Below are 26197 nucleotides of genomic sequence, written 5' to 3'. Positions count from 1 at the left end.
CCGAACCGACTAGAAGAAGCTTGAAAACGAACCGAAAAGAGACGAACTACCTTGTGACCGAAGGAGAAGGATAAAAAGCGTGGAAAAAGCATAATACGGAAAGAGTGGCAAGAGAAACAGACGAAGGACGAGTGTTGATATCGACGAAGAAGACAGAAGTAGAGAGGCAAGAAAGACCAAGTGCAGCAGAGCGAAGGTACGATGTCCTGGACAGAGAAGAAGAAAGAAGAGAGGCGAAATGGTTGGTAAGGGTTAGAGGGAGTGAGATGGTGAAATAGGGAGAAAGGGAGAGGGTGACTAACTGACCGAGGGTGCCAGGAACGTAGGGGAGTAAGGATTCTGTGCGCGAGCGCGAAGCTGGCGCAAACTCTTCGTGCAGCATCCCTCGTCAGTTGCAAGTCAGGAACTGTCGCGTCTGCGTGCCGTGTGAGTCGCGGGATCCGTTCGACCGGTTCTCCCTTGCCGCCTTGTTTTCTCCGCGAATTTCAACCGATTTCTGACAGTAACCGCCGCCACGGTACACGGTAACGGAAACGATAGATCGTACGGTGCACGGTACCGATGTCATTTGTTCGCGCGGTCCGCGTCGTTTGACGTTAACGAGGCTAGTTCTACTTGAGACACCTTCAGACACGGCTTCGAAGATCGTCGAGAACCATTCAGGATTCCCCTAGACAGGATGGATAAAGACGTTCGACGGAAGTGCGGGAAAGTGCGACGTGCTCTGTTCCATCTGCTGCTGATAGTGGGGGGTAAGTTGTTAAAAGTGATCGTTTGGTTTTCTTTTTTTTTCGATCGATCGTCGAGTGATCTTCGTTTTCTGCTTACGCTTGGATCAAAGTGCAGGGGGAAAGTTTGAAGGATACATCTTTGATGGTATTCGATGGAAGAAGGGTGACTATCCCTTGCGAAGGCTGACGAGGGATGATCTTGAAGCCGGAAATTCAAAAATTATGAAACTTTGTGAATATGTAGAGGTTGCTCCTCTGATTAAAACGCAATTCTTTTCTGCTGCCTTTTTTGTCTAAGGGGGTGGAAATCACTCTTAAAATTTCGACGGTGTTTCCTTTTTTTAGAAATACCGAAGAAATACCGAAAAACTTTATAAGCAAAATTATTATGAATAAAACAGAGGTTACAAAAAACATTGTGATTTAAAAAAGAAGACAGAGTGACCATTTAAAAAAAGCCTCTATGATAATGAAATTTTTCGAAAAAGTGTTCAAAAGCACAAATCTTTATTTGCCGACACATTGTCTTTCAATGTTTCCGGACAGTGACCGGTCCATGAGTCTATTAATAAGACACTTTTTGGTTCTGTATTGGGATCGGGAGCATCCCTTGCGATTCTCGTTTGGGTCGAATAGACCCCGTCGTAGAGGATCTGCTGATGCAGTAAGAGATCAGGATTACCTGAGATCCTCCACAGAAATGGGGGTCGTTTTACGCCCTTCTATGGCCCCGTTGGAATTGCCTCGTTACGGTGACTTTGTTTCTGATGGATCCTATTTGGATCTCGAATTCAATTTTATAAATTTTCTAATTATTTCATGAATCTTTGTCTCTCGAATTTAGCGACGACGATTGAAATAGATTCAAGCTTCACTTAAGATTTCAATCAGCCCCGGTCCACGGGAATTCTGGTAATATTCCCTTGAAATTTTCCTGTCGCTTTACCTAATGCCGTCTCTCTTGATTCTACCGATTGCTTCGAACCAGTAGACGGAATTTCTACTTCCTTTATCGCGATCCCTTCGCCAGAACAATTTCTCGATCTCGTTGATTCTCGGCTCCTTTGTATCGATCATGAAACTTTCAGTCGATTCCAAACTTTTCCATTGTCCAATTTTTACTCCTCTTTGTTAGTATTTTTCTGGGCCGATGGCGAGAGGTGAATGAATCTATTCTGCCTGCTCGACTTGCAAGTTTTTTGGCATCCAACGTGCCAGGGACCTTTTTCAAATATAGTATGCCATCACTGACCTCGTGTACCGTTTGCTGGATTTATGATGGATCAATTACAATAGTTTCTCCCTCTTTAGATTTTTGAGGGTTAATTAGAATAAATTAATTGACTTAGCACTCCTTCAAGGAATTTCTTGATCTTCAACTATCCCAATTTCAAAACCTCAGCTGGCACTTGATTTTCCAGAATTTTTCAAATTATAATAGTTTCTCCCTGTATAGATTTTTGAGGGTTAATTATAATAAAATAATTGACTTAGTATTCCTTCTTCAAGGAATTTCTTGATCGTCAACGAACCCAATTTCGAAACCTCAGCTGGCACCTGATTTTCCAGGATTTTTCAAATTCACTGCCCGATCCTCCAGCTTTTCTAGCCGACTGATTCTCGTCTGGAAAACGAGGCAGATGGATCTTCGAGGTGTTCGCAGGACAAATCGCGACGAATGCATGCCGGAATGTACAAGTACTCGTTTCACTTTATCCTCCACGTCCCAGATACCCTGTTTCCAAACACACCTACCCTTCGTCTCGCGAAACTTCTCGCGATATTGAAATCCAGTCCTGTCGCTTTCCGACTTGATCGAATGTAAATAATGTTCCTGGAGATTCACCCTGTGTCGTAAACGGCATTTCTCCCTCGCGTTTTCCGAGCAGACTGGATGACTCACCGTCCTTTTGGTGGATGGCAAATAGAATCGCTAAGTTTCTTTTTTCTTTCAAAATTGCCTTTTGTAGAAACGTTTTGTGTCAACAGAGGCTATTGTCGTAGGTAATTGCTGACAGTTGTTTTGCACCATTGTTGTCTATCATTCTGGGTACTCATTGTTCTTCGTTGATTCGTTTTTCGGAGGTCAGGACATTTTGTAAGGGATGTGATAAGGGTTGAAAGAATATCAATGCACGATACCAATACTGGACAGAAATAATTAAAAATGAATTCTATTGAAACTAGAATTTTTCTTTTCGCATTTCCTTCTTTTGATATCAATTTTCACGATTATCCAAAGGTAACTCAACACCCTGATGTTCTTCGCCTCTTCGTTAACATACGTTTCTCACGGTGGGAACTCGATGACAACGTCATTATCATCTAGTAGCTCATTAGTCTCATTTGGCGTTCTAATTGCACATTTGCCTCTTCTTTCTTCGCTCTCGTTCAAAAGGACATTCGCCGAGAAACAGCTCGCGTTCGCTCGTTCAACAGGGCTTTTCATCCTTGATCCTTGATCCAAACTTTATTGATTTCAATCTGCTAATTGCAGCCAGCTTTTTCCCCCCTCGTTCCTTACGCCGGTAGCCTCGGTTATTAGGATGTGAAAAGGGGTGAGATTGAAAAATCCGCGAATGAAAACGCGAGCGTGTACAGACTGACAGGAAAACAGGCCACGCGAGGCGTTTTGTTCTCGTCTTCGGACGTTTTTCACTCGGAAACGTTGTTCCTTTCGCGAAACGACGCTGTATCGGAACGAAACGCGACGCCATTCAACTGAACGATCATTTCAAAAGGAATCTACGAGAAGAAGGCGACGGAAACTGTCATCGCTTTAATCTGGTAATTGCGGTTACGCGTTCTTCTTTCTTCCCTTTCTATATTTTCAGACTTTGTGTCTTCCCATTGTTCGAACAAAGGATTCGGATGCTCGCGGATAGCCGTGTATGCACACAGTAGGCTTATTTTGCTTTCTTATTCTCCATAGCTTCGCTGATGAATACCCGAGATAAAACTTTCAAATATTAATCCAAACTCTAAATCACTCAACCTCCCCCGTTCGAGGGTTAATCCATCCCTCTACGAACGCGTCTGTACTCCGAAAAAGTTTTGGTGTAAATTCTTAATTTAACGAAGTTCCCGGAAACCGTTTCACCCTAAATTGAAGCGATCTAATTCAATTTGCCCGGTTTCTTAGCGGCACCCTCCACGATCCCGTGACGTTCCTGCGGTTCCGCGATCGAACCTCGATACGAACTAACTCGAACAATGCACCAAGAGAATCTGATTCGTTCTCTTTGCTGCCACAAAGAAAAGAATTCTTGCGATAGGTGAGCTTTTTTAGAAATCGACATTCAGCTACGCTTTGGCACTCTTCGAGTGCTTGAATATTGAATTCGCACTCGCGATGGATTTTTAAAATGCATCGAGAAGAAATTTTATAGTCGAAAAGAAATTCTCAAAGAATTATCGAATTACTTTTTCTTGGATACACAAATTGACAGGATTAAAGTATTTAGCGATATTCAAAGTGAAAAACAATAATATCTCCAAGAAGCATTTATGGGACTGATTTATGAACTCGAAGAGTCGTCGCGGTATTTTATGAACAACGTTTGTTCTCGTACTTAAGATACGATGAACTACGTCGACTGGCAAATGCAAACTCATAAATATCCCGCCGCGACCGTTAACCCTGTCGTTTGTTGAATTTCCTTAACCAGAAACCGTGTATTTGCCATTCTGAAAGTCTAACACGTCTATTCGTTGCAGAAGACGTTAGACGTTAGAGATACGAAATTTAATTTACTATCTTCGCTAATTGATTTGATCCCGTTAATTGCATCCTGCTCGCCACTTTCAAGCTTTCTTATCGTCGCGTTAGCGGATCCGGGGACAAACTTGGGCCAATTTATTCGAAATTAACCTGATCGAATTATCCAGCCGTCTGTTACACCGTTTAACGAGCTTTGTAAGGAGAGCTTCGCGGTCGAATCGTCGGGCACAAATTAATCGCCTTAACGCGGTTCTGCGGAAGTTTCATTCGCTTGTCTCCTTGATGTAATGGTAAAGCAATTAAGATAAAACAAGCGTTGCGAAACATCTATCTTGCAACTCTCTTCGAATAATATGTTACTCGATAATATGATAATTATATAATACGATGCTTCATAATATGATAATTAGTAAAATACGAAATTTGAAATCGAGTGAATGGACAACGATCCTTCGAGCGTAAAATAAGAAACTAGAGCATCGAGGTTAATAATCAGCCTAGATATCGGGAAAATCTGTTATCGGACGTGGCCCAGTAAATAATCATCCGACGAGCGAAATACATTGATCTGCCAGATTGATCAAGCTCCCTTCCTGTTCGTATAAAAAAGCCTTTTCTTCGAGCTTCTTCTAGGATCAAACACGGCCACGAAAGGGAAGGCAGACCAGGCGGAAGATTTGCTCGAGGCACGGCCCATTCAGGATCCTCCTTCCTCCACGATACATTGTTTTTCTCCTTCATTTTCCCTTTTTTTCCCTCTCCCTCCTTACTGCTCCTCTTCTTTGAAATTCGAGCACGAAGGATGCAGAAATGAAGAGAGGGTAAATTCGAAGACCTCATCGACTTCCACCCTCCAGCTTCTTTCCCCGGTCTCGTCTTTCAATCGTTACTCGTCATCTTCTCGTTCTTTGTTCTTCTGCAAGGACAGGATTTCCAGAGGCATGTCGCCTCGGACATTCGATCCATCCTCGGTCGACGAGAAGTTTTATTTCGTTTTCAGTCCAACGATGTCTCTCCTTCTAACGATTCTTTCATCTACCGACCGTTTTGTAAACCCTTGGCCCGTGCTTCGTGCCGTACGCGTACGTGTCCGGAATTCTTCTTCTTTGTTGCTCCCCTATCGGTCCAGGATACATTCGTTCCCCCCCGTACCACCCTGCACCCTCGTCGAACGAACACGTTTCATCGGGATTGGTTCGTTCGGTCTCTTCTGGATTTACATTCGTACCGGAAAGTTTGAAGGATATCCTTGAACGATCGCATTAAATCAACGACCGGTTGATTAATTGTTCTCTTTTACTTCCTTTGGACATAATAAGCCGGTAACAGATTAACCGGCCCGGTTTCCGCGAAACAAGAAGAGCTCTCGTTAATTAACGAACCGGCGCGGTCGGAATGTTGATTAAGGGCTGTGAATAAAAATCGTGTACAAATTAGAAGGCTCTTCGGTAATTGCAACTGGAAACCGTCGTTCCGTGACGTTGGAAAAAGGGGAGTGTTTTCTTTTGATGACAGATTTCTTCACAGATTTTACGTCGGTTGAGCTACACTCTTGTCCGTACAGGATTTTGGGAAGCAAGATCCGGTGTCCTTATTTCCGATTCTTATCGTGGATTATTCGGGCGATCTTGTTACCGGTTCACGGAGCTTTTTCGTTGTCGTTAAGAGGCAGATACTTAGTGCCATGCGAGCCCTTATCGTTTCTCCATGGATAGATCTTTGTAAATGGACTAACGACTCCTTCGGAACCATTCAATTACACGTTCTCTCCATCGATCTTCTTGCTGGCTTATTCGATACAGCTGAACGCATTGACATTTCCAGCTACTACGAGTCCCGACATGAATATGCAAGACGTGTGCAGCTTGTATGCAAGCAGAATGCATCTTTCCAATGCGACGTGCAAACATAATACTGTACCATGCTCCCTTCTTCTTTCTGTGACACGGCTCCGCCGGGAATCCCGTTACGATTATTCTATAAGGGATACCTCGATGCTTGTCCCAGTATCGTTGCTTTTTCCTTGTCCCAATGCTTTATACAAAATATTCTCTTATTTTTGTAAACTCTTTTACTTCGCTTTGATTCCTGTTCCCTTTTCCTGCTGGTTGTTTGATTATTTTCTTCGATTGTCTGACAAATCACAGGCTTATATCACTTAAAATATTATATTCTGATTTGTACTACTCGTTTGGCATTATATAAATTATTTTACCATTTTTACAAATAATTTTAGTTTACTTTGAATCACGTTTCATCTTTGTGTCTGTTGTCTGATCAAGCTTAGTCTTGTATCACTTAAAATATCATATTCTGATTTCTACTACTCGTTTGGCATTGTATACATTATTGTACTATTTTTGCAAATAATTTTAGTTCGCTTAGAATCACGTTTCATCTTTGTGACGGTAGTTTATTTATTTTCTTCAGTTGTCTGACCAAGCTTAGTCTTGTATCACTTAAAACATCATATTCTGATTCGTACTACTTATTTGACGTTATATAAATTATTCTACTATTTTTGCAAACAATTTTATTATACTTTGAGTTTCTTTTCTTCATTTGTCTGACTAAGCACGTACCTATATCACTTGGCGCACCGTATCTCTGTTCGTACTACTTGCCTGACGCGAATCAATAGTATTCTACTCGCACAGAAATTATATATTTGCACCAGTGCAATATCTGTCTTTGTTCCAACCTACCCTGTTCTGTTTATTTCAGGCAAAAAGATCAATTTGCATTTAAAGATGGTCGTTTGTCTTACCAGCAGTCTTACGACTTAATCTCCATGATCAGGCAAGAATTGCACTTGTTACAAGGCGAAGTAATTGGCCTCGTTTCGTATCGAGTCGAAGATATTCCACGTTGTAGAAGAAGATTGCGGTTTCTTCCTCTGTCAGTCTGAAAAATCTAGGAAGAACGCTTCCGTTCGCGATAGAAATAAGAGATAACCGTCGACACAAACAGCCAGCCACCTCCGATTGTACCTTTGTTCGTGGAAATCAAGTTAATCTGTAGGGCTGGTTTACCGTTTCTTTCATCGATTTCCATCTCCACCTCGTGCCTGTTTCAATTGGCGTTCGATGTTGCGGAAGAAACAAAGAATCAAAGGGGACACCCCGCTCTCCACATACCCTGTAGCAACTTCCGCCAGTCAAGCTTTCCAATTTTTCGACGAACCTTCCATTCCTTGGTAAATCAACGCCACGGAATGCGTCACAGTCCTCGGTGTTTCATCCACCACCAAGAACACACCACGGTATTTCCGTAAGAGGATCGATCCTCCTTTTGTCTCTGCCTCTTTGTGATTTTCTATTGTTCCATCGATTCGTCCAAATAGTTTCGGGAATCAATTTTTTATTAAACGTTCTCTGGGACCATGCAAACTAGACACGCGTTTTAATGGAAAAGTTCTTCTATTCGACACTTCGTTAAAAATCACAGCTCGTTTCATCAGTCACTCGTGATGGATCATTGAATCTGATCGCGGAATTCTAATTGATCAGCTGTCCAATCGATCATCGGAACCGTGAAAAATATCGAACAAGAGTCGAAAATAAATTGCTACACTGATTTAGCATTAACTGTTTCAATTATGTCAAAGGCTGTCACCTGTATACAAAATTAATTTCTCGTTCACCCTGCATAGATTATATCAATCTTTTCAAATAAGAGAATCTATAAAATTAGGGGAAGAAGCGATCACGAAAGCATCGAAGGTGACGAATGAGAAACGGGCTGATAACGAAGCGGTTCGATCAAGGTTGATGGGCTGACGGAGGGGTGGAAAGGTGATGGTGAACGAGCATCCTCGGTTCCAGAGTGTTTCCTTTACAGCGTTACCAGGCTGGAATCAGGGCTCGTTACGATCCCCTAGGCACGAACCAAGTTTTTACCGTAATGGAGGGCGAAACGGCCGCGAATTCGCCCGCTTCTTTATTCATCGCTCGCAAATTGTTACCCTCGCTCGTTCTACTAACCGATGAGGATAAAAAAGCGGTCGGTGGAGAGGAACAGAGTCAATTAGTTCGTTACGCCTTCCACCGGTGGACGATTTTATTCCAATCGAGGGGAGAAACTACCCTCTCTCTTTCCTTCCGATTCCCTTGAAATTTCAATATCGTCTAGGGTAAATGTGGACAGAAAAAAGAAATCTTCCTTTTATCACTCTCGCGTGAACGTTAATGAATTCGAGGGTGAAAAATTTTCATCTCGATGCTGTTTCGATAAGATACCTAACCGAGAGTTTAAATTTCAAAATTAACTATTCATACCCTTAATTATTATAGTTCAAAAAGTTTGCATCGTAAAACGACGAGACTACTAGGACTGACGATTTAATTTTCAAGTACCAGTGGTGAAACATTTTAAAGAGGAAATATAGAGAATCGATTCTGTGGACGAATTCGTTGATTAAAAAAACAGGATGCCAGTGTCGTAATGGTACAAACGAGAGTACCCTTTAGCGCGACGATTTTCCGGAAATTTCATCTGTATCGCGATGGTTCGGTCGGGTCTTTTCCTTGCCCACTCGTGCGGACAGTTGCACGAGGGTAGTTATATACCGATGGACACGAGTATCACGAATCGTTCCGGAAAGGAATGCCGGTCGCGTGCGTTAAAAAGAAGACGATTCTTCTTGTTCCGATTGACTCGTAAACATCCTGTTCCCGTTCGTTTTCTCTCTTGTACATTTATTTCACCGACGAGCTGGTTTTCTCCTTACCAGGACTTTTCAAAAATTCATTCGACCACCAGTCGAACGCTACGTGACGCTTTTCGGGAATATTCTTCGGCAAACAATTCCATGGAAATCAAAGCTTCGGGACCAAAACTCTACGTGACAAATTTTTTAAACATCCCTCTTCCACCTCCCCTTCTCCCCAACGATAAACAACTCACGAGTGAAATTCCACGAATCGTGAACTCTTCGATTCCTTTCGTTCGATTTCGGGTTCATCCATCAATGATGACAGAATTTTGTTAAAGCGATATCGGTAAATAAATTTCTTTTAATTTCTTTAACTTACGAATTTTTCAAAATAATTTTTCACGATTGAAATTGTTCGAATTCCTTCTTGAAGTATATAAAGTACCGTTTTAAGAGCTTGGTTTACCAAGTATATTTTCGGAATGGTAAATCTTGCACGGGGGTGGTTCTTGCACTTAAGAGCCACCTATGTAGTCCGCTTTCCCTCTTAAGTCTTTATTTATTATACCCCGTTTCCCGCGCTCCGCGCTCGATTCCGTTGAACGACTGCTTTTGCTCAAAACCACCCCTTCCCGTGATTTGTTGCCGTCGATTTGTATACACGAAGTGAAACATGCAGTCGGGACGATGGTACGGGAACGATAACAGAAGAAACGGGAATAAATTCGTGCATACTCACGTTTTGCCGTCTCCCGTTCCCGGGGATGTGTAATCTTCCGGGGGTGATTTGTTGATGCTGTGAATACATTTGGAAAATGCTACTTGATTGTCGGAATTTCATGGAAACGACTGGCAGAGAGTTTTGTATTTCGTTATTCCCATACCCGCTTCCCGTTAAATTTATTTATCAAAATTCAACGATCGCGAATTGATTTTATTCAATCAAATATACTGATATTTTTCGCAATTTTTTCGCTGTTGATCCGCTAAACGTTGTCGGTAAAAGAGTAAAACACGATCGGTATCTCTTGTCGAGGGATCAGCTTTTCCTCTGCGATCCTCTCGCGGAAACGAGTGCCGTTTGTTTACAGTCGCGCGTTTCGCGGTTGCTTTCAATGTTCCCTGATTCCAATCCGACCAGACGTCGAGGAGAAGTGTTGAGCAAAGCTGCCGTTCGTTTCTGTTTGTTCCGTCGAGTCGTAACGTTGCTGAAACAGTGTACTTTCTGGCGTGTTTCATTCGGAAGTTTCAACGTTTCATTTCGTCGGGACTGAGAAAGGATTAAATAAAAAAAAAACAAAAAAAAAAAAAAGAAAAATAGAAAAAGGAAACAATGAACAGTTTCGTCGAAGCGATCTAATCGTTCCACATCGAACGAACGTTTCGCTGACGATGACATCGTCGAAACGCTTTTGTCCCGTTTGCAAATTGCTGATACCGAGCTAATCGACACGGAATAATTCGCTTTATATTCTGTTTCGATAACCAAACGATCGCTGGCCGCGAATTTTTGCTTCGAGCTAACCGCGCCACCGACGAGTCTCGTTTAAAGTCTGCCGGTTAATAATTAATTAACACCCACGAGATTCGACCACCGGGAGTCAATTAAGCGAATTATTCGTTCGTTATCCGCTGCGTTTCCTCGCCTAATTCGTTAAACAACTCGTTGTGTTGCAAATTATTCAGTTTCGTTGTAGGTCAACATTTCTCACATTCGCGATATCTCGTATTAATCATCCCAAAGTTAATTAACGCTTTGATTACCGCGAAGATTATCAACGACTGATGCTTCCGTCTCACTTTCGTAAACGTTAAAAAAACAAAAAAAAAAACGCGGTGGTTCATCGATTATTGAGAGGCAGAGGGTGTTAGTCGCATAAGCGTCGACCCCGAATTCACACTTTGTGCGAGGGCAGGACAAAAGAGAGGCGGCTGTGGTCGAAATTGCCAGTGAAAATTCGGAAAAATCGGTCGAACGGGAAACGTCGATCCATCGAATTCGATTGAATTCGTTCAGAGAGGCTTCGACGCGAGAGAAAAAACAAGCTGACTGGAGCCGATTATTGCGCACGGGCGGGACCGTTTCGCGGCGTACGCGTTGCATCCTCTGCGGTTTTCATATTAATTCTCTTTTTCCAAATCCACGAAAATGTTTTTCCTCTGCCGGATTCACCAGAGATGGATGTAATCCCAGAGTAACCGCTTATGATTCCCGTTCCGAACGTAGGACAATTTTCACCGAACCTTTTATTCGTTTCCATCGATCGGTACCGGAAATTTTTTTATTTCTAATCGAACAATCGATAAAAGAAGAGAGAAGACAAATTTCGATCAAGATGGCGCGAAGCGCGAACAGGTTGAATCGAGATTAACCGATGGAACGAAATTATAACAGGCTTGAATTCTGATCCGATAAAATATGGAGTAGCAAACATTGACCCAGAGGTTGTTGAAGTATCATTAATGAAGTCTGCAAGCGAATAAACGACTGAAAATGCAGTTTCTCATTTCTACAATTATGCTGGAATTCCTGAAACGCGTCGAATTCCGCTGCGAAATGGAGATCCTGATTCACGGTGAACATTATCCTCGCATTATCCTCGCTAAACTATTACGAACACCCCTTGTTTCTGCTCTTAATTGAGAAAAAGAGACGGATGAATCGTCGTCGAACTTTACACGAGAGTTTCGCGCAAAGGGATCAGACGTTCACCAAGTTTTTTCATTCGCTTAAGTGCTCCCGAGTCCGACGGCGACGTAAGAAGGCTCGAATTACAAGGGCTACAATTGAATCATAGATAGCATACGTTATTCGAGCATCCATATTCAAGCAGAGAAAGGATCAAAAGCGAGAATGCATGGAAATTTCATGCAGGGTAGAGAAGAAGAAAAAAAAAGAAAAGAACGAGAAGGGCGAAGATGAAAGGGTAAGAAAAAGAAGGAAAGAGAGATCCTTGGATCTCGCGAGAGAAAGAAAATCTTTCGAAGAATTTATCACATATTGGCTCCTTGGAAAGCCACATTTTTGAGAAGCAGAACTAGCGGAAAACTTTTCTCCGCAAGCGAGATAAAAGGTTAATGTTTGTAGTAGAGGATAAGAGCGTACGGGAGCTCAGATATGAAATTTTTTTAAGCCAACCTCATCCTCGGGGACATTTTTCCATTACGCAGCTTTTAATTCCGCTCGTATGAAGCGTTTTAAAGAGCTCGACAAAGGAAAAGTGAGAGCCATTGAGATATTATATTGGACGCGTTAGAAAGATTTATTACAACCATCAATTTTCTTTTCATCCATCGATGCAATAATTTTCAATTTTATTCACCGCTATTTATATCTTCCCTGTAAATTATTCATTCCGAACGAAAGCAAACGTGAATCATTTTCTCGTTCGCGCCTGATCGTATGACAAAAACACACGCGTTAATCGGTCGTTTAGCGTCTGAAAACGTTTTACCATCTCGAATGGTTCCTCAGGGTGAAAAGATCCGGGCAACGAAAGCTCGGCGCACAAACGAGGCTCGTCAACGAGTCGATTCACGGGTCACGCCTAGCTCGTTCCCTCCAATCAGGCCTGTTCGCGATTAAATCAGCGCGGAACCGAGGCGTCCCACGCGGGGCTAACGAAGAATAAACGACGGCCTCGAAGGAACGGGAGCAATTTAGCATAGAGAAGTAGAGGCTTTCCTTAATCGAGTCTCTCGCCTACGCCGATGAAATTATTCTCCATGGGCCGGACAGATGGGAGGAAAAGAAGCGTACGCGGCTATTTTCTGGCTCTGTGAACCGCAAGAAAGAAAAAAAAAAAAAGAAATTCCATCCCATGGACCGCAACGTCGTCCCGGTCACGCTCGGTTGAGCGGAACCGAAACCGGAACCTATTTGGAGAATTACATCCGCAAGCGTTTCCCGTTTCTACCGCTGTCCCTTCGTCTTATTTATGTCCAAGCTCGGACCTCTGTTTTTCCTTTCTTCATCTCTACTGGCAATCGATGCGAGAGAAGCAAGGTTCTACTTTCAGAATTTCTTAAATTCAATGAGATGATTTGTGAAGTATAATACAGCGGAGTTATTGTTAAATATAAAATTTAAATGTTCAATAAAAATTGTCCAATACACTTTCGTTGAAAAATTCGAATACCAGAACGAGTAACTTCTCGTTCGATTTCAGAACGTTAAACGGGTTCCCGGTTTATTCCAACATGGAAACTCTTCGACCCCTAGACAGCTACCCCTCTCTGGAACACACGGCTATAGCCTGCTTTGAATGTTCCCTGGATATTAGAGAAGTTGGAAAGTTATCGAACGGGTCGCATTCGTGTTCCAGAAATTCCCGGGAACTTAGGACATCGTTGGCTTGTTTTCCGCAACTTTTACAGGAGAAATCGGGATCGTTGCCGCGGTATGTTCCTGAAGAATCGTTCGATCGTGGGATACGTCAAACGTTCGCTACTTATGTTACCGAGTTATCCTGTCGTTTAAAATTCCTGGGTTTATGAAAATAATCCGGCTCGTTGATGCTTTAATTACAGAGACGACACCTTTCTATGGTTTAACTATCAATTATCTATCAAAAATTAAAATAATTCCTGAAAGATTAACATCTCTTTGGAAAATATCAGAACGCTTAGAAACGGTTGACAGTGATAGCAGTGTTTAAAAATCCCAGCTGACTCGATTCCTCCCTCGATGTTCCGTCGTTACACAATGGAGGAACGAAGGGGACGACCACCGTCGTCGAATGTTTACAATAATCTGAACGAAGAATCTGCCGTCGCTATCTGCAGAAATATAACGGAGCTGCGGGAATGGGTGGGTGGATTGTTGGCTGGCTCCATTTTCTATTGTTCCGTCCGGGAACGCGGCGAGATCGCGCGTTTCTTACATTGCAGCCGAGCTTTTATAACGGTTGCACCCAACGCGGCGAAGAAAGGCCGACGATAAAAGAGCCGTTAAGCCTTCGGGAGGAAAAGAAACAATTGGTGGGCGGAGAAGGTGGTGGAAGTGACGACCGAGGAAGATTGAGAGGGAACAACGAACCGTAGAGAAGGTTCCCTTGGTTTACGGGGGGGGGGGGGGAGGGGTCTTGGAAAACAGCGGGAGAGAAAAAAAAAAAGGACTTGTTGCTACGGAAGATGCCGAGGAAATCGTCGACCGTGTGGGATTTCGAAATTGAGAGAGAATTTTAAGCTGGATTATGAAAGACGAAGTACAACGAGAATATAACTTTCGTACGATAGTCTCGCGAAGATGAACTGATTATTAAGTTAATGATACAATTTTTCACCCGGGATAATTACAGATGTAGAAGCTGTGAATTTCATTACAGAAGAATCGTTTTAAAGCCTCTTTTCTTACTCGATTAAAATACCACCGGGGAGAAAAAAAGCAGCGGTCGCATTACGCGTAACGCCACTTCCGAGCGTTTCAACAAATTCACGGTGATCCGCTTAAATTTTCCAGTTCGTAGCTTATGCGACCCATAAACACTGTGATAAACGTTTCGAATCTCCTGGTCGGAAAGGAAATCCAGCCTTCGTTCGTTAAACTACGTTGCCGTTGAACCTAAGTGGTTCCTCGACGAGGGAATTTTCAACTACTCGTTTTCAAAAAAACCTCCTGAAAAATGCAACCTCCCCGAGCTACGAATTTTTCCTCCTCACCTTTGGGAATCATTATTACTTCACGATTTATATCGACCTCCGTTCGGTTGATAAAAATTGTCTACCTTCGTATTTGAGCGAATCGTTTTCTAATCAGTTTGCGGGGGAGGTGAATAGATTTTTAAGTCGTGAAACGACTGGTAAAAGTTTCGTAAGAAATGGATGCTTTAGTGGACGGGGGTGGTTCGTGGAAAGAAATAGGAGCAGAATGCAGTAGAAGAAGTATGTGATCCACGGTAATGGCCAGACGCCTGGCAGTTCTCTGAAAAACTTTCGACTTCGAAGGTGAGTCTCTGTTTCTCTTGACCCCGTTCCTCCACGACCTCTCGTTTTTCCAACTATTGTCCCTCTCTCTTCGATCTACTTATGGCTCGTCGCTCTATTGGTTTTTACTATCGCCGTTTCTCCATTATTCGAAGGCTTAACGACTTCCCTATCGCCCAGACTCGAACGATCCTTCGAAGGTGAGCACGGGTTATCCTGTTCACCTTCTATCTTCATCGTCGTCGAATTAGCTGTTTAGGTCTGATTACTGTTCACCGGATGTTGCTCTAATTGGTTTACAGTAAATCCCTCGGAGAATTCCCTAGATATATCTAAGAAAAGACCGGCTGCTACTTGCATTACTTTTTCTCTTCGACTACGTTAAAAATTTCGAAAATACTTTCATCGCGTTTCGAAGTATAAATCATCAACGATCGTACGAGATTACTTTTTGAAAGACAACCAAAGAGGCAAGGTGCACTTGAGGGTTGAAAAAAAGAACCGACCCCGATGACTCGTTCCCGTGAAAATCCTTTATTAAAAGCTGGCTGGGATAAACAAAGATAGAGAGAGAATAAGGGTGGAAGAGGGTGAAACGAGCGCATAAATTATGCTTATGAGCCACTTCGTGTGTTCTCTGGCGCCATTTTAAAATTATACTTTTAAATGCAGCCACCGTTGGTATTGGTGGAGACGCTTCCACCCCCCTCGGTAAGGGTGGCCAGCCCGTTTCTTCCACGACACCGACTCACCGCGTATCATCCCCAGCCACGCTGTTACCCTCGTGAATTTGTTACCCCCCCTGGGGGGAGCCTAAGAGTATTATTTTGTTAAGAGTTCTGGCTGCCACCGCGACCCAGAATAAATTCACCGGGATACTGCGCCTCCTCTTCGAGGGTCAAAAAGAATCGCCCTATTTATCGTCGCGAACTGGAAACAGCTGGTTTCTTTTGCAGCTGCACCCTAGTACCGCGCGGCGATAACATTTATTATCGCCAATTGAATTGGATCCCTTCAACCACCCCTTCGTACGCTTTTCAACGCAAACGTCCTTAGGGATAAATAATGAAATTTGAGCGGAACCGTCTGGAAGAACGAGGACGGAAGCAAATCGAGCGAGAAGCAGGGATAAACGATTGATACGATCGAATTATATCGAAGTTAAGGTTACATCGTGGGGCGGGCAATCGATTTCCGCTTCGTTACTCGCGGTTGAAAAAAGCTCCGAACTGGCGAGACGCGTCCACTGAAAGTCCAGTGGTCGGACGTAAATAATCAACAGGGCGAACGCTCGGTCGCGGTCGTCGAGTGAAATTAAGAGGCGGAATTTCATTGCGCGAGACGCCTCTCTGCACTCCGCTTCGTCAAACGACGCGTCGTTTAATAAGCAGCTAATTGTAAAAACGTCCGTCCTTTGTAACTAACCCGATGATACGGTTGCAGAGCAGACGATAGAAAAAGATAGAAACAGAGAGGAGGAGAGATGGAGTTGAAAGCGGGAGACGTTGAGGGAGTTAGTTAATTATTCACGGTCAATTTTCCGCCGCTTTGACACGGCTCGCCACATTGACACAGAAGCAACCAGACTTCCGAAGTTCGGGAATTAGCTGGCGAAACTCGAACAAGATGGAAACTACCGATGGCCCCGAGGGCCGACCGTTTTCGGTGCACCGCTTTCCGGTTTTCTCAGGACGGTGTTCATTTCCAAGTTTCCCGGCGATTCTTTCATCTGAATATAACCGTTACGCCATCTGACTTCAATTTTTCATTCACAATTGTATAAAAACCAGTTAGTTTTTCGTTACGAGTCGCTAAAATTCATTCGACACACGAGTATTTTAAACGCGCGCCGGAAACAAGGGTAAAAATTAAGCGGCCTCGCGTCGGACGGCAAGAAATCGCAGTAATAAACGCGTGTGAACGTTCTCGGTACGCTGTAAGGTTTGAACAAGCAAAAGTAGAGGCATGTAATTATTTTGTAATATCTGGAAGGTTGGTCGACAACGGGAACGCAACAACACCGAATTCGAAATTCAAAGGTCCTATGGAAACATCGCGAGAACAACAAGACGGTTTTCCCGTGAAAATAATATCGCGTCACGGCGTTAATAATTCCCCGTTTAATTCCGAGAATCAGACCGTGACGGACCGACGTAAAGTTGCACCCAGAACGAAACGTTCTGGTTCGCGTTGACGCTGTTTATAATGTAATTCCTTCTGCCTTGCCCTTCCCGCCCCGTAGTCGCGAGGAAAACGCAATTATTATGCTTCCGCTTTTAGCGCGCACCTTTCCTCGACGCACAAACGGGGAAACAATAAAATATAAGGAGTTTCTCTAGCTAGGAAAATCATTGAGGTAACTTTGACTTTCTTCACGGCGATGTAAATCAGAAACGAAGGTTTGATTCGACCCAACGTGTAACCAATTTTCTGTGCTCACTAATTTTCTTTTTATCGATTTTGAAATATTATGGTACGAAAACAACGATCATTCGAATCCCTGGGTAACCACTGTCAAGTGTTATTCGCTATTTAAGCGACTCCTGAGAACTCGAGGCGAGCACACACACCCCCTCGTTCTACCCTTTGTTTCCGGACCGTTTGTCTTCCGGCTCATTCCCGTTGCCGCGACTAACGCTCAGCTAACTCTAAGTAATGGCTCGACGGTGTGTTAATCGCGGCGCGCGTAACTTAATTAGTCGAAACTTGTAATCGCGGCGCAACGTCGGCGTAGATAAAAAGGGATGGCCCTCGCGGACAGACGAGGAATCCCGACCAACAGGCATCCCTGGTGAGTAGAAACGGCTAACTAGCCAATTTCGACGACCTCCCCGACTGAGAGGGAGAAATCTAACTGCTTTTGCCTCTCGTGATGCGATAAGGGACTTCCGAATAGAAAAACCACCCCCAAAATAGATTTGAAAAATTCTGATTTTAGAAATTGAATTTCCAACACAATTCTTCTTATTTTTACATTGTTCTCATCGTGTTTTCATTAATCCTTTCGATTTTACATCCCCTCGCGTTCGCACCCTTTGTACCATTTCCAACGTCTTAGAAGAGCCTCTTTTTTCCCGCCCACTTTCTTCAGTCTCGTTTGGAATTCACCGACGTCATTCTCTTTTTTCCTCTTTCATGGAAAGGCTCTAATTAATCAGCGGGCTTTCGTCGCCCTGGATCGCCGAGCAAATTCACCGGAGTGATTCAAGCCGAGGAAGGGTTAAGGGTCGAGGAAGATCGTTTTGCGGTTGAAAGGTGAAGATCGACGAGGATGCACTCGATATTCCGTGCCACGTTCCCTACTTCTAAAGTGGTCCTGTTTCGTTCTGACCTGATTTTCACTCGAGAATCGAGCATGTTCAAACTAGATTCGCCAAGCTTCCTCCGTGCAACTACGTGAACCGTGTTAGGAATGTATTTCGAGACCGTTGGTTAATTGTATCGAGAGTTATCGGTATGATAGCCATGGAAAATTGGACCTTTCGTCTGAAACAATGTAATTGCCTCGAGGCTTAGAACGTCCATCTGCTAATTGGATAATGAAACTTGTAATTCAAGAATATAATTTTAATGGATAAGATTTGCAAAGGGTGGTCGTAAAAAATATCTCTCTCTCTGGAATCATAAAATTCACAGTAGGAACATGAATATAATTTTTAAAAAACATTACCCAGCTTTCCGAGCAAACGAACCAGAACCAGTTTCGCGAACACGCTTTCAGAGTTGACGCATCACAGCCAAGCTTAACATCAGTGTCACGTAACAAAGTCGATCTCAGCCGGTGCGACGATCCCTCAGGAACCGGCTGAATTATGAATTTTTTACCGAGACCAAGAAATATATCAACCCCTAACCGTGTTAAACCGGATTGCACGCCGACGAACGAGCTACCTCCTCGTGATGGGTTGTTTTTCGAGGAACAGGTGGTTCTTCGGTTGATCTCTTTTCGAATGTGTCGCCGAGGAATTCGCGAAACCGCAACTGGGTCAAACAGAGTCTACTCTGCTCGTCAATTTTTCAGGATCCATATTTTGCCTCGTCTCGTACCCGAGTCGCGTCGAATATAAGTTACACGAACGACGTTTTCTTATTTCGTTAAAAATAAGCAAATTTTTCATAGAATTTCGTGAAATTTTATCGACTATTTTAATTAAAAATTGATGAATTACCGGGTTCCTACGATCGAGAAACAGGTGGTTACCAGAAGAACGATCGAACAAGATTTCACGCGGGAACGATTACAAATTCGTCGGTGATCTCGTTAAACTACCTTCTTTGTGAATGATTCGTCGTTGATCGAGCTCTCCTTCCCCCGAGAGTAAATTAATTCTCCGATTCAACGCGAACCGATGTTCCCTTGATCGTTTCTTGCTCGAAGGCTTAAGGATCCACGGTAAATTCGCCGAGCGGATGGAACGAGTGAAATGGAATCGCGAGAAGGAGAGGGGAAGTCGACGAACAATAGACCGAGAACAAAAGCGACAAAGTTACGCGGTGGACTCTATTAAACGAACGATAATGAGCCGTCCCCGTGCATTTAGTTAATTAGTCGTTACACCGTCGAATCTGAGTTCTCCATCGCCTCGACCAATGTTTTTCGCTGGATATTTGCACGCATCGATGCTTGATCGAATCGAATCAAATTAATGAATGATTTTCAGGTGCTATTGATCATTTCATCGGACAATGTTGAAGGGATTACAATGCCGTTCTGATGCTGTTACGTCAATATTAATTAATTAACACGCGTTCATTTGAAATACTCTTTAAATTTACACTATCCCATGTTCAATAAACAAGCTTAAATTTTCGCTTCGTTGGCGATAATATATTTTTTAAAAGAGCAATGTAAGAATGCAAGTATTTTTGGGGTGAGAATACATTCGCGTTCGGTAAAGTTAAAACTGGACGGGCTTGCTTTCCTGTTGAAATTGTTGAATTGTTCGCTGTTATTTCGCTGGAAACGCTTGTCCACTGGATTATACGCGGTTCGTTTGACACTGGAAAACGAATGAAAACGTGGCACACTTTCCGCCTTTGATCCGCGATTCAGATTCAATCGGACCGAACACATTTCCGCGCGATAGTCGTCGAGGAAAAAAATGTACGAAATTGAGCCCGCTAAAAGCTTCGCGTTCGAAGTTTCACAGGAAACACCTTTACGTTTACAGAAAGTCGTAGTTCAAAACGAGCCAGTTGTTTCTTGAAACTCACGAAATATGAAAAGAAGTAAACCAAGTTCCCCGAGTTGGAAGCAAGGAATTAATACTCCTCGATTGCAGGGACGGGGAGAAGGCGTTCGATACGCGATCGTTCGCGGGGGAAGTTTACGTATTCGCGTGGACGTGAATGCGGCGGAAGTCGAGCGATAAAACTGTCGGCCAGCAAGGGAAGGTATTCTTGCCCGGCTTTTTGTTTAGCGAACGCCGCCGGATCGAAGGACTTCGAAAGAAGGCAGCGACCGAACGTCAGTCAATGCTGGTTCCTTTGAATATTCCGCAGAGAAAACCGCAAATCTATCGGCGCCGCTTCGAACCCCTTTCTCCCTTCAATAACGCGTCCCTTGTCTTTATTTTTTCATCCACCAGGTTGTTCGTTCAAATACCCGTGAAAAAGAAATTATGAATCTCCTATGTTTCATTTTCTAAAAATATTTCACGTTGAAAAAAAATAGAAAAGCTTGATTTTGCTTCTCCGATATACAGTTTCAAGAACATTTAAGTCCGATACTTATCGCGGCGCAGCCGACGATGAAAATTGCAGATCGGTTTTGAAATTTCGGTTCGCCGTGTGGAAATAGATGCGCTCAGAGTCCCAACCCCCAATCGGATTTCGTCTTCGCCGGCTGATAAACTCGACCGACCGGAATAATTCCGCTGTACGTATCGCTGTGGTTGAATCCTATTAAACGAAGCAAGAGAAAGAGGGAGAGAGAGAGAGAGAGAGAGTTAGTTTGCAGCGCGAAACAGCTTTTTGCAAAGGCCAATAAGTCGGCGGCAAATTAAGCGGAAGGGGCGAATTATCGGGCAACGAGTTCGGTAAGCCGAGATTCGATCGCGGAGGACGTCGCGTGGTAGATTCTCTTGTTTTTCCACCCCCTCCGCCATCCTGGGGAAATTAAACGGACGCGGATACCTCGTCGCGGAGGTTTATTGCATGTTTCAGAATCCAGCTACCGGAAATCGTTAACTTCCCAATTGGTTAATACGTTTAAACCATCCAGATAAAGTTTCCAAAGAAATTACCTTTTGATATTCTAATTTCAAACGACGATTGTACATTTGAAACTCGACGATGCTATTTAAACGTTGAACATTTGAAATGAGAAAAGAATTTTGATATGAAATGTATGTTCCAGAAACTGTTACTTAGAGACTTAATTGCATGCAATATCTGCTCTTATTATTCTCATACAGTGTATATGTAAGCTTTTAATAATGACACGAGATTTACGTTTGATACTAGACATCGTACGCCCAGGTTTGATTACATTCTGCAAATAAGGTAGAACTACCAACGGAGAGGTATTCAGGAAGTAGAATAAATCCGTGTTTGGTCAGACGGTCGGTCTCTGTCGCTCTCACTGGACGGAATCACATTATCCGGAATCGTTTTAAGGAGAATGGGATCGTATCTGTCCGGCTGTCCGTAAATGGAATAAAGCTGTGCTTGGTCTGTCGCTCGCTAGTGGAAGAGTCCTGTATCTGGTCAGACCACCCCGTGCATTCATTACGTTGACAAATAGATACCATTTTCCACTCGGTCTCCCTTATTTCTTCGTCCACGCCGATTAACAATTTGTTTCGTTACTTTTTTTACACCCTTTTTATACTGGATTGGCCGATTGAATCTTTAAGAATCCGTCTCTCGGAGGTCTCGAAAAGCGAGGACGCTTGATGGTGCCGTTCTCGAGCATCGAATAAAATATAACGAGCAGGAGAATAGGAACGCTCGATGAAACGTTCTCCCACCTTCTTTGACTCTTTCTACGAACGCCTGGTCGTCGAGTGGCCGATAAGTGTTTTTCTATCGAGCTTTCTATTCGGATTTTAATGGTCAGACTTCGACGGTACGGCTTCTTTTCGTCAACAAATCCATCGACGAATGGATTTTTCGATGGGTATTCAACAACCTGATATTTGTACTATTACTCTATAAATATGTTGCTTTAAAGCTTTGTTATCGAAAGGGTTCGTTAATCTTTCTAGCACATAAACAAACGTTGTTTTTGACATTGTTTACCGAACCGCAGGAGACGCATAAATGGATTCGCAGAAGGCGACGAACGATCTCGCGTCAATTACCGCGAACGACGCCCAAGGCGGTTATGAAGTTCAATCATCGCGAGGGAGATACAGAAACGAGGCGGTTATTGTGCTATCGCGAATTCGTCCCGCGAGAAACGACGACGTGAAAACGCGTCGAGGAAAAAGGACTCGCGTCATTTCTGCTCGCTATTCTTCGCCTCGTCTCCATTGAACGATGCCGCGCCTTTGACGCGGGAAAACCGTCCCGTGTACATACCTCGCTTTTCTCTTCCCCTCGCCTTTACCTGCTCGTCCGTTTATCCATTTATCTCTTGATTCTGGAATCCCCTTTTGATTTCTTCCGCTCGACTTGCCGACCTGCCGCGGAATCAAAGCGTCCGCGCAAACGGAGCCCAGGATTTATTTGTCGAACACTCGCGCGACGGAGAATCCGACACGACGAAACGTTAATTTTAATGATTTCCTTTTCACCGCAGACGGGATCAAAAATAATCCGACGGAAATGTGCCTTTTTTATTTTCCCCCCGGTGTAAAATATTTCCTCGTGATTCAATTTGAAAGCGTTGATATCGGTTTCTATAGGTGTGTATCGCAAACAACGGATCAACGGAATCCAAAGTCCTCAAGTGTTCGCCAGCAAACTACCCATCTCCCTGTTTATCGTTCCATTCACCGGTATCCGACAAACCCAGCAACCGCTCGAGCTAGCCCATTTGGCCGCCGGTGTTGCAGCGGAAACAATGGCCGCGGTTACATCGTGTCGCGCAGTCATTTATTTCCGGCATCGGTGCAGCCCGTCCGAAACGTGAGAAGATTACTCAACGTTTCCAACTCACTCTCTTTCTCTCTCGCACCGTCTCCCTTATTCCTGTGTCTATGTTGTGGTTATTGAAAATAATTGGGAGAAGTCAGCGACAGGAACACGGCTCTACGTGCACCCAGTTTCGTCTCAGGCTGATTGTCAGCGGTTACTAGACACCGTTCGCGCGATTTACCAAACTGTCCGAGTCCGAACTTCCTAAATACAGTGTTTTATAATTTGTATCCTGCTAACGAATTGCGGTTGAAATATTGTTATCGATCACTTAGAGTGATGTAAATTTTATTTGGAAGATCACCGTCGCAATTGTTTGAGAGTTACTTTGAATTTAAGAGAATGTCTGACTAATGCTAGGGCTATACTACTTGCGCCGCGGTACCGTGCGGGCAGCTGTACTACTGATTTTTCCGATTTCTTTTAAAATCGAATACTTTAATAATTACTGGCGTTACTTTATCGATTCTTGAAGTTTGCAATAAAAGGTTTATTGTAACGGAAACTACTATAGAAATGACAATGAACATTTGATAGTAACACAATAATACGTATTGAATGCCTATTTATTCTGCAGTATCGTTTTGATTGGAACCACTTATACGAATTTGCAATGCATGAATTGTTCATTACGCGGATACAGATCGAACGTATTATCTCATTGTTCTATCGATCAGATTTGTTATTATATCCTATTGTTGCTCGAATGCAAAGGGAGAATTTTTAAAAACTACCGTGTCTTATCGTTTCCACGTTGATGCCGAAGCGAGTTTTCGAATTTCCCGTAGGATATCAACGAAACGCAACAATGTTCCAGTGCAACCCGGAGCTGTTTTTATTCCCACCGTTTTCGCGATAACGAAATTGAGCGACCATTTTATTTCCATGCTGCACCGCGACCGCGGTAACGCGTCGCTCTGTGAAAAGCATTAATCTGCGACCCGCTGTAACCCCGAATAATCCTCAATTACTATACCGAAACTCAGCCCCGCAGGCAGCCGCTGTGAATAAAAGATACCGTTTCCAGAAAGGAAATATGGAAGGTGGCCCACGAAATTTCCATCGGGTGAAACTCGTCCCTTGATACCCACCAATTTCGGGGCAAAAACAACTTCTTCTTTTTCTCCGTGCCTCGCGTAGAGAAACGGAAATATTTCGACTGGACGAACTTATTATCCTGCCCGGCGTTCGTCCGACAGCGACCCTCCGTGTCTTCCGCCCCCTCTACTACCCCTGAAAACGGGCTGAAGACAAGTCACTTTCCATGCATTCCAGCGCACGACACATCGTCGTGGAATCTTTACACTTTCATCTAACGTGTTAAATGTCATAAACAAAGCGAGAATAACAGAAGCGCGATCGATAGAGATTTTTATTTCAATTTTCCGAGACGTTCAATTTGCGCAAAGTCAACCCCCGATTTTCACGATTCGCCGTTGCCAACTAGCGATTCTTTTCGATATTTTCAAACGAACGAGATCCTTCGGGGGCGTCGATTTATCGGAAAGGAGATTTGTCTTGTTAGAAGTGACAAAGCTGTCGGCAGGAAGCTTAAACTTTCATCGACTAGAGAAAATTGGATGGAAAGTAGATTATTAGCCTGTTGCGTGGATACGAACTCGTCGATCATAGAATCGATATCGTTTTAATTGATAGCTGAATAAACTGTCGATAATCTCTGACCCGGTAATCGATTCGCTGTTGGACAGTTTCGTTTAGTTAAAAATTGTTTTTAAACTGCTGTAGAATTGACAAATGGAATATAAATGAAGTTATCCGTCGATAAATTCATTTTTCTACTTGATGGATTGGAATTTAAAGAAGTTTCTCAGAAAAATCTTCAGAGTACTCGTAAAATCGTTCTACCGAAGAAAGAATATGTCGTCGATTCGAGTCGTAGAAAGTAATCTTGTAAACTGTACAAGTGATCTGCAGTCGGACAAGCTCGTTTCGTTCGAAACCCATCTGTGTCGTGTTCGGAGAAAATTGGATCGATTATTGGGGTTGCACGAAGGAATCGACGATCGATCACCCTGCCCGATCCATCGGTGAATCTTGATGTAATCCAATACAAGTAGTTAGGGTGCTGCAATCATCTGTTACTCTGATTTGTGCTTGTTCTACGTAACCTCTGACCTACTAAGACAATGTACTAACTTACAGAAATCACGTTGTTTATTTTTCAACACCACTGAGGAATTGTAAAATTTAGAGAATGAAAAGAAAATTGATTTCCATTAAAATTTAAAATGTTATCCAAAGCAATTAACTTACTACCACCGAATAGGACAAAGTTTCTTCCTCTTATTTCAGTCCAGCTTGTAAACTGGAAATTTCATTTTATACAAAACGAGATTAACCCTCTGCCACTCGAATTCCATTAAAACTTCCCTGAGAACGAATCGAACCTGTTCGCGCCCTTTGCGAGCTCCATTCTGTAACAGACTTAACCTCCCCTCCCAAGAATCGTCGATAGAAAAATTCAGCTTCGCGCAGTTGCTTCTTGACGTTAAGTGGTCACGTTTCATTCCGGCCGGAAGTTTACCACGATACGAGGCGCAGCAAGAGTGTCGAAAGTTGTTGGAAAAGGCTGCGTTCGAAAAGTGACTCGGTTTCTCGTCGGAAGATCGCTTTGACGCGACGGACGATTCTTAGGTGGGGGGCGCGTTTCCACGAGAGAAAACATTTCGGCCGTGTCTGCGAGCTGGTCCCGTGTAAAAGCAAGCCCGTCGACTCGCAGCGAGAACTCGTTGAAAAGTTTCACGTAGAAACTGCCACCGTCTCCGACGTTTCAACCGACACCGCTTTCTCGTACAACACCCCCCGTGCATCCAGTTTTCCACGATTTCCTTACCGTAACAACCCCCTCCTAGTCCCACGCTTTCCATTTCTCTATCGTCTTTCTTCTTCGCGACAACCTGCTTCTCACCGTGGATACACGCTCGTGAGATATCATTTGCAACAGGGTTAGAATACGTCTGCTGTTTTGAATGCTCTTCGGGCTGGATTTTCTACGCTTTCAGAAACGATCCTTTCAACCCGTTGCAGTTAAATTATTTTTCTCCCAAAGACGGTGTATCAATT

The 26197-nt window shown here is 43.4% G+C and overlaps 1 protein-coding gene across 1 annotated transcript in view; it reads left to right on the top strand.

Annotated features, from left to right (window-relative positions):
* The first annotated feature begins 392 nt into the window (after positions 1 to 392).
* The window catches only part of LOC117604202 (uncharacterized), an 83407-nt gene continuing 57602 nt past the window's right edge, over positions 393 to 26197 (top strand). Inside the window, exon 1 of the mRNA XM_034324054.2 lies at positions 393 to 752. Coding sequence (XP_034179945.2) covers positions 680 to 752 — 73 coding nt within the window. The 5' untranslated portion in view covers positions 393 to 679. The remainder of the gene's footprint in view (positions 753 to 26197) is intronic.

The sequence above is a fragment of the Osmia lignaria genome, chromosome 11 (genome assembly GCF_051020975.1).
Source record: "Osmia lignaria lignaria isolate PbOS001 chromosome 11, iyOsmLign1, whole genome shotgun sequence".
Lineage (NCBI taxonomy): Eukaryota > Metazoa > Arthropoda > Insecta > Hymenoptera > Megachilidae > Osmia > Osmia lignaria.
The sequence above is the reverse complement of the archived record's forward strand: the minus strand, read 5'-3'. Positions and strand labels throughout refer to the sequence as shown.